The following is a 9,129-nucleotide window of genomic DNA, read 5'->3' as shown; positions in this document are numbered from 1 at the left end:
CTCCATCTCCCGGACTCAATCGATCCTCCCACCTCAGCCTCCCAAGTAGCTGGGACTACAGGCATGCACCACCACGTCCGGCTAATGCTTCTATTTTTTTGTAGAGATGGGGTTTTGTCATGTTGGCCAGGCTAGTCTCAAACTCCTGGGCTCAAGTGATCCTCCCTTCTTGGCTTCCCAAAGTGCTGGGATTATGGGTGTGAACTACCACACCCTACCCCCCCCTGTACTTCTTTGTACTTTTACTACATACATATGCATCCTAGGCGGGAGATAGTATTTTTTCCATATGTAAGTATATCTGCTATTTAACCCAGTCTCCTAATAATCCAATCCAGGAGTATCTCTGTTTAGAGATTAGTTTTAGAGGGTGTAATAACTTGCCCAAGGTTTCTAGAGAAGTAAGCTCAAGGCGGCCGGGCGCGGTGGCTCACGCTTGTAATCCCAGCACTTTGGGAGGCCGAGGCGGGCGGATCACGAGGTCAGGAGATCGAGACCACGGTGAGACCCTGTCTCTACTAAAAATACAAAAAATTAGCCGGGCGTGGTGGCGGGTGCCTGTAGTCCCAGCTACTCGGAGAGGCTGAGGCAGGAGAATGGCGTGAACCCGGGAGGCGGAGCTTGCAGTGAGCCGAGATCGCGCCACTGCACTCCAGCCTGGGTGACAGAGCGAGACTCCGTCTCAAAAAAAAAAAAAGTAAGCTCAAGGCTGATTCCCAAGTCAATGCTTTTAACCATTGCTGTCTATATTCCTCTGGCCATGACATTGATCCCCCATGGACTTATTAGTTATCTGATTCCCTTTCCACACTAGATGTCAAACTGCCCTTGAGAAGAGACTAAATATGACCTTTCACCCTCCCCCTAAAACTCTTAATATCTTGCACCCAACAGGGGCACGATCTGTCTTTATTCAGAGATACTTTCTTCCATTCCCCCCCAGCAGTCTCATTAGATGGGGAAACTGCCAGAAACTCACTTCGAGAAAGAGAAGGGTGGGGCCTTGCCTGATTTCCTTAATAGTTTGCGGCAACTTTTAATTATCCAAGTGTCAGCTTTACTGGAAAGGATGAAGCATGTAACCCTCAGGCTCCAAGATGTTGGTAGTGTGTGTATGTTGTGTGGGGGATGGGAGAGATTAGAGAAAAGGGGAACCTCAGAAAACCAGCCCCCCAGAACCAAGACATCCTTCCTTCCTCTTTATAGCCACATGGGGGCTGAGCTGAGGTATGGGATCTAGTCTAAGCTTAAGAGTAGACACACACCAGAACCCAATGGGGAGTGAGGGGTATTATGGTCTGCACCCTCCAGCAACCTGGAGGGTACATATGGGCCAGTGTCCAAAGGGCGTGTGGATGCATTGAGGGTTGGGGGCATGATGACCCCCAGGGAGGGAGTATTATAACCGTGGATATTTATAAAGAAACAAGAAACCAACATTTACCAATACTTAATATATGAATTGACAATGGCACTCCAGTGTGCTTTCAAAATATCAGGATGTATTCAGGCCACACGTACAAAGTGGATTCATGGGTCTTGCCATCCAGTTTAACTAAACTCACACAAAATGGACAAAGGGCCTATTAAACAGATCCCTGCAAAGAAACCATGGACTAAAAATACTATTCTAGAATAAGCAGTAAGAAAATGGCAGAGCTAACATTTCACCTACTCCCAATATTGGCCTTTTGTCAAACACACCGGAGGCGGAAACCTTAAGTCAAACTCACATTTCTACCCATCCACTACTGTGTGTGTGTTTTAAGCGGGGTTACCTGTTGCCCAGGCTGGAGTGCAATAGTGTGATCATAACTCACTGCAACCTTGGAGCTCCTGGGTTCAAGTGATCCTCCTGCCTCAGCCTCCTGCATAGCTAGGACTACAGGTGTATGCCACCATGCTCAGCTAATTTTTACTTATTTTTTGTAGACCGGGTCTTATCTGGTCACGACTTTAGTGTCACCACACCAATCTATTATTTTTTCTATGCTACATAATAAATTATACTATTGTTAAAGACTAGGCCGGGCGCGGTGGCCCATGCCTGTAATCCCAGCACTTTGGGAGGCCAAGGCAGGCAGATCATTTGAAGTCAGGAGTTTCAGACCAGCCTAGCCAACATGGCGAAATCCCGTATCTACTAATACAAAATTAGCTGGCGTGGTGGCGCATGCCTGTAATCCCAACTTCTTGGGAGGCTGAGACAAGATAACCACTTAAAACCCGGGAGGCAGAGCTTGCAATGAGCCTAGATTGCGCCACTGCACCCCAGCCTGGGCCACAGAGAGAGACTCCATCTCCAAAAAAAAAAAGGCTGCGGACCACGATGGCTCACACCTGTAATCCTAGCACTTTGGGTGGCTGAAGCAGGCGATCACAAGGTCAAGGAGCTCGAGACCAGCCTGGCCAACATGGTAAAACCCTGTCTCTACTGAAATACAAAAATTAGCCGGGCGTGGCAGCAGGCACCTGTAATCCCAGCTACTCAGGAGGCTGAGGCAGAATTGCTTGAACCCGGGAAGTGAAAGTTGCAGTGAGCCGAGATCGTGCCACTGGCAGAGGCATGCTAGCTGGTCCAGCCTGGGCGACAGAGACCCAGTCTCAAAAAAAAAAACACTAAACCTCACACTAAAGGCAAAGGAAACTTGAATCAGGAACTGAGTAATATAGGTAATAGTTTTTCAATAAACTTAACATGTACCAAGGGGACATGCTCAAAATGTTTTACTATCAGTGAGAGACAACTGATAAAAGCTTCAATGGTTAGTTTGGTAATAGGTATGTATTTGTTATCTCTAGATCAGCCCTGTCCAATAGAACTTTCTGCAATGATGTTTTATATGAGGTGGCCACTAGCCATAAATGGCTATTGAACACTTGAAAATTGTCACATCTATCCTATTTGCATAGCTTTAAAATTTTAATTTGGAAAAGGTTATTGTATTAGGCCCCCATGCCAGATATTGCCCAAATCTTGACAATACTGGTCCTACCCCTTGACCACACATTCATTTCGGGAAGGTGACTATCCCAGAAATCCTAATGTTGAAGGAAGCCAGATTTAGGCTGAAAATTCCTTTCTCCTCCTACAATTCTTTGGCACTTACCAAATGCTCAATAAATGCAGGTTAGCAATGCCTCTGCACAGACAACGATTAGAAGAAGCCACGAGTTAAGACAAAAGGTTTTTATTCAAAAAACGCCAAGTATAAAAAAAAAATAAGATCTCTTTTATTCCCCTGTACAGTATTTCACTCAGATAAAACCAGCAGGCTACCTGCTGCTCAAAACACAGCCCCAGAGAGGATCTGGAAGGCACACCATCCAGAACTGCTTTTCATAATTATCCTATATACACAGTCGGCAATGCCCCTCCCCACCACCCACGGAGCCGGGACCCACCTGGATAAGTAGGTGAGGGGCCCCACAGAAGTCAGGGAGCTGCAGCACTGTCCCGCCTGAGTCCCGTCACCCTACAAACAGAGCAAGCGTCGCAGCCCTCCCCCAAAAGGTCCCCAAGTCAGAGGAGGAAAGGAGGAAAGAAAACTAGGGCAGCAGCTATGGAAGCTTGGAACAGGAAGGGAACCAAATAAATAAATAAATAAATACATAACATTGACCTCCAGGTTAGAATGCGCATCTTTCAAAACAAGAAACAAAAACAGGTAAAATAACTTAAAGGCAAAATTTCTTAAAAATTAGATCAACTACAATCTTTTTGTATACTACCATGCCAACTGTACACACATTTACAGCTTTTCTGTTGATTGCATTGTTTGTGCATTTTTTGTGTGTGTGAGGTCTTGGCTTTGAAACAGTTAAGTAAAAACCAAAAAGGAAGACCAGTTCACTCGGAGTTTTACTAAAGGGGGCAGAAAAAAAGGGCAGGTGGCTCAGCGTTTGGCCCTGTAGCCTCTTCCATGGCACCTTTCATATGAAGGAGGGGGTGAGGGAGGACAGGAGAGAAAAATAGGGAACCAAACCCAGGCAGATTTTTGGAGAAGCAGCAGGTAAAAGAGGCAAGTTCAAGTATTTCTCCCAGCACAGCCGGAGTCCCCACAGAAGGCACTCAGAAAGAGTCGGAAGAGGTGACAGGGACTTAAAATGGTGCTAGTCCTATCCCATCCCAACCTGTTTCCCCCCTACCTGACCCATCGAGGCATTTAGCAGAACTCATGAGGAAGGAAACAGTTCCATGGTAGGGTTCTGACCCCCCCCACCCCCCACCCCCGGGATATTTCAGAGTCCAGCAATGCTGGACACCTATGAGAAGGAGAGAGTATCTATGGGAGGAGTTGAGGCCTAGGGCCCCTGGAGAGTCTCTCTTCCCCACTGTTGGGAGGCAGCCTCCAGGGGCCTGGGATCTGGAATGAGTTGTAAATGCTGTTCCTGTATCAAGCACTGTCCTGCTTGGCGAGAAGTGTCACTCGGGAAGCTGGAGACAGAAGCTTCCCCTCCCTCGGGCATCTGACAGAGAGGGGAAGACCTGCCAGAAAGGCTGCTATTTGCTGGGCCCGGGCGACAGGCTGTGGAGGTGGATCTCAGCAGTTTCCTGGGGCAGGAGGACATCTTGCATCCATGGATGGTTCTGGATTTCTTCAAAGGTTGGCCTATCTGATGGTCTCAGGGCCAAGCACCATCTAATGAGATGCTGACATTCTGCGGAAAGGAGGATAGACAGAGGTTATGAATGACTCAACTTGTTTTTATACTGCAAAGGTCTTCCCCATTTGCTTCTCAGAGGCCCACAAGTCTGTGGTCCCAGGGAGGCCAAGCACTTTCTAGAACACTGTGCTGGGTACCCTTCAATGGGAAAGTATTGACTAATATCTGGGTCCTCCAGTCTGCTTTCAGCTAAAAACTGACTCCCCTCTTAAACCTGTGGTTTTCAAACTTCAATAGTGGGGGCCTTTCCCACAACACCCACTCATCAGAAATAGGAAGGATGATGACAAGAGATTTTGATGAGACACCACTGAGCATGATGAGGTGATTCAATTCACCTACCAACTTACAAACACGAACACCACCCACAATGAGGTCACTGGTACCAAAATATTTGGAGCTGCTGCCTTAAAGGAGATGCTAAAAGAGCTTTTAACTTTTTACTCCCAGGCAAAATAGCCAGTAGTTATCAGGTTTCTGTTGGTACCTTTAAAAAACTTTTTGGGGAAGCCAGATTGGCTTTTCTCCTTAATATGCTCACACAGGCTCTTCCTCTGACCTCCCAAGGAAAGCTCAAGTGCAAACCATGTGATTTATGAGGCCAGCTCAAGTGTAAATCACTCACCTACAATTCTAAGCCAAGGGTCATGGAATCTACTGGAGAGTGAAGCTCTCCAGAATTTCAATGACTGTCCCATGAAGACTAACAGCCCCATGAAGACCAATAACCCCATGGCCAGGGGTTTCCATCAGTTACCTGAAGAGACCCTCTGCCTGAAGAAAACCTGGCCCCTGATGATCTCTTCGTCATGCTCGAAAGGAATATCTCCACACACCATATCATACAGCAGGATCCCCAGGGACCAGACTGCCGCCGACCTGCCGTGGTAGCGATGGTAGCGGATCCACTCTGGAGGGCTATAGACTCGGGTCCCTGTGAGCCAAGGGAATAGAAGAGAAAACACACTTTCAGCAAAAATAAGCACAAAGAAACTGGGTGGTATATATAATTCTTTCTTTTTAAAAAAAAAAAAATCCCTTCTCTCAGGAGCTGGGTGAACTCCATTTTTCCCCCTGGGCTAAGGAGAGTGGAGGCGCAGCTTATGGCATCTCTCCAACCCAAAGCATTACCCACCTCTCTGCTAGCCCAAACCATAAACTGAAATTCTTTATAAACTGCTCCAAGAAACAAACACAGCTGGCTGCAGACCCAAAACTTGAGAACCTGTGAGGCAGGACCGCCTGCGGAAGGATGAAGGGATGCGTGTCTGCACAACCAAGAAAGGTATCTGACAGACTATCCTTAAACTGCATTTACCACTGCCCAGGAGCCCGGGTGAGATTCTCATGGCCGACAGGATCCAAGCAAGGATGCCTGCACAACATCCTAAGTCAGGGTGCCCTTTGGGAGGCCTTCCTCCCCACCCGATGCGCGCAGGAGCAGACACCCACACCCTTTCCTCCCTAGAGGAAAGGTAGACAGAGCTGCAGGGTTGGTTTCAGACCACGTGATTCCTGTTTACAAACTTTGGGTAGTAAAAGAAAAAGGAGGTGCCATGCCGCTGGTGCTCACCAGGGGGCAGCAAAGACTTGAAAGAAAAAACATGGGAGGACCCGGCCAGCCATTAACTGTTAAATACAAAAAATGCAGCCCAACCCAGCGTCCTCCAAGGGCAAATAAACATAAACCACAAGCCCGAGTCACAAGTTTTGAAAGGCTGTCGTTTGTTAGGTTAAGCCGCTCAGATGATGACCCACCCTCCGCAGCTTTGATCTCAGGCTCTCCATTCCTTCTTTTCTGAAAGAACCCGCTCCAAGCCCCTCCCTAGGATAGGTTTTCATCCTTTCTGCGGAGACACCCAACTAATTTTCAAACCAGCGACAGATCTTATTTCACAACATTCATTCCTCTCTCACCCCATAACACTAAAAAAAAAAAAAAAAAAAAGCCACCAGTAATAATGTAGTTCCTATTCCTTAACCTTCCCTAGATCAGAAAGGAGGAAAGAACTGCAGCTCTAAAACTACCATACAGAAAACTAACTCCCTTATAAAACAACAAAAATGACAAAACCGGCATCAATTTCCACCTCTTCCCCCGCCCCCATCCTTTTACTGGCGGGGAAACTGGGTCAGACTTTAGAAAAATCTGGGCTACTGCCGGTTGCCCACAACCTCTTATTCATCGGGAAAGCCTGGAACTAACTGAATTCCACTTGAAGAATATAAAATCATGCCAGAAACATTACAGGTTCAGCTGGCTGAAAATCCCCGGCTTTACTACGCTGGGAGGCTCTCCTGCGTCCCACCCCGGCTAGCATCGAGCCAGGCGGCCCAATGACCTTTACAAAAGGCTGGCGCGGGAGACCGGCCGAGGCCTCCGGGCTGGGCCGGGCCGGGCCGAATCACCTGGGCAGCTCCCTCCCGGGCCTGGCTCACCATCGAAGTCCGTGTAGACGGTGTCCTTGAGCAGCGCCCCCGACCCGAAGTCGATGAGCTTGAGCTCGCCGCGATTGAGGTCGATAAGGATGTTTTCGTCCTTGATGTCGCGGTGGAGCACCCCGCAGTTGTGGCAGTGCCGCACGGCCTCCAGCACCTGCCAGAAGAAGCTGCGGGCCAGCTCCTCTTGCAGGGCCCCCCTTTCCGTGATAAAGTCGAAGAGATCTTGCACCGGCTCGGGTCTCTCCAGGATCAGAACGAAACTGTCGGGCCTCTCGAACCAGTCCAGGAGCCTAATGACGCCGGAGAAACCCGAGCTCACCTTCTTCAGCAGGACCACTTCCATGGGCACTCGGGTGCCATTAGGCTGCAGGGGCGAGGGGGCCGCGTTAGGGCGGGAGTCGGGGGCGCCCTCACCCCACCCACGCATCCTGGGGGTCGCTCCTGGAGGGCACTCACCAGCTCTCCCCAGTCGGAAATCCGGTCCTTCTCCACGTGTTTGATGGCCACCTGGAAGCCCCAGAGTCTCCGTCAGGTCCCCTCGTCCGGGCTAAAGCACGGCCGTGCGCCCCCCGCCCGGCGCGCCCTCCCCACCGCGAGGCGCCCACTCACCGGCAAGTTGTCGGAGACGCGGATGCCTGAGTAGACCGAGCCGAAGCCGCCGCTGCCCAGTAGCGGGCCCACCTGGTACTGCGACTCCAGGGGCTCCTTCTCCTTGCCTAGGAAAGGCGGAGGCACGGGGACTCAGTGCCGGCCCGCGAGCCGCCAGCTCCCCACCCAGGAGATCCCGCCGCCGCCCCGCATCCCCGGGCCGGAGGCGGGGAGGTGCTCTCACCGGGCGCCAGCTTGGTGGCGTGCAGGTCGCTGCAGGGCGCGGCGCGCAGGTGGGCAAGCGAGTTGATTTTGGACAAGAGCATCCCAACCTCCAGGATGTCGGCGCAGGGACGGTGCCCAGAGGGGCTGCAGCAGGAGCCGGAGCCGGGGCTGTGCCGAAGGCTATGCCTGGGGCTGTGGCTGTGGCTGCGGGTGGCGTTGCGGCTGTGGCTGCGGCTGGCGCGGAAGGCCGAGGGCGAGTCGGAGGACAACTGAGGGCGCTGCCGGGACTGGCGGCGGGAGGGCGCGCCAGCGGGGTCGGGCAGCGCTGAGAGCGGCGGGGTGAGCGGCTCGTGGGGCTCGTGCGGCAGCGCCGCGGGGCAGGAGGCTAGTGGCTGCTGCTGCTGCTGCTGCTGCCGGTCCCGCCGCCGCCGCTGCTGCCACCGACTCCTCTCGGGCCTCCTCAGCCACCGCGGCCGCTGCAGCAGACGCCCGGCTCGCCCCACAGCCAGGAGTAAAGGGGAGGAGCGCGCCGGCGGGGAGGGCGCGCGGGGAGGGCGCGGCGGGCGGGGACAGGGCGGGGCCTCTCCGGGAGGCCAAGGCGGGGAGCAGGGCTGCCGGGCCGGCCGAGGGAGGAGAGGGGGTGGGGAAGCGGCGGGACTGGGCGACTCCCCTCGGCCTCCGCCCCGCGCGCTCCGTGGCCGCGCCCCGGCCCCGCCCCCGCCAGCGCTCTCCAGCCAACCAGAAGCCGACTGATCTGCATAACTCGGCGCGCCCCGCCCCGCCCCGCCCCGCCCCGCCCCGCTCCCGCGGTCAGAATGGTCTCTACGCCGCCACGACGTGGCGGGAAGGAAAAGGCGCCAAAATGGAGGGGGAGGGGCGCGGGGCGTGAGGGGAGGCGGGAGCTGGGTGTAGGGCCGCGAGGGAGGAAGGATGGGGAGGGGCGTATCGATTCAAACCCAAACAATAACAAAGCCATCAAAGGCCGCCCGAGGCCGGCTCTGCGGCTCTCCGTTTCGCTGAGGTTTTTGGGTCAAGGGCTCGAGCCGGAGCATAACAAGTTGCGCGGAGACGACGGGCGTTGGTGTGTCAGGCGGGGAGGCCGGCGCGCCGGGTGTCGGACTGTGTGTGGGGATGCCGACGAGGGTGGTCTTTCTGTGTGACTCAGACCCGAGACCTCCAAGTCGGCTGGGGCGGGCTGACGTCGCG

The 9,129-nt window shown here is 52.8% G+C and overlaps 1 protein-coding gene across 1 annotated transcript; it reads right to left on the bottom strand.

Annotated features, from left to right (window-relative positions):
* Positions 1-3,175: 3,175 nt before the first annotated feature.
* Positions 3,176-8,436, bottom strand: PIM1 (Pim-1 proto-oncogene, serine/threonine kinase). Its single transcript, XM_012496573.2, has 6 exons — positions 7,943-8,436; positions 7,720-7,826; positions 7,567-7,617; positions 7,108-7,474; positions 5,426-5,602; positions 3,176-4,662 (listed from the first exon to the last, which is right to left on the bottom strand). Exons 1-6 carry the CDS (start codon positions 8,022-8,024, stop codon positions 4,505-4,507), a joined length of 942 nt encoding a protein of 313 aa, XP_012352027.1. The 5' UTR covers positions 8,025-8,436; the 3' UTR covers positions 3,176-4,504.
* Between the last annotated feature and the right edge of the window lie 693 nt (positions 8,437-9,129).

This window comes from Nomascus leucogenys, chromosome 17 (genome assembly GCF_006542625.1).
Source record: "Nomascus leucogenys isolate Asia chromosome 17, Asia_NLE_v1, whole genome shotgun sequence".
Lineage (NCBI taxonomy): Eukaryota > Metazoa > Chordata > Mammalia > Primates > Hylobatidae > Nomascus > Nomascus leucogenys.
This window is presented reverse-complemented; position numbering and strand designations above follow the sequence as displayed.

Bases quoted from the DNA above. Each gene is read 5' to 3' on its own strand.
- PIM1 (XM_012496573.2), bottom strand. From the start codon at position 8,024: ATGCTCTTGTCCAAAATCAACTCGCTTGCCCACCTGCGCGCCGCGCCC. The intron at 7,827-7,942 runs GTGAGAGCACCT...CGCCTTTCCTAG, and splicing joins CGCCACCAAGCTGGCGCCCG to GCAAGGAGAAGGAGCCCCTG. The intron at 5,603-7,107 runs GTGAGCCAGGCC...CTTGGCTCACAG, and splicing joins CGTCTACACGGACTTCGATG to GGACCCGAGTCTATAGCCCT.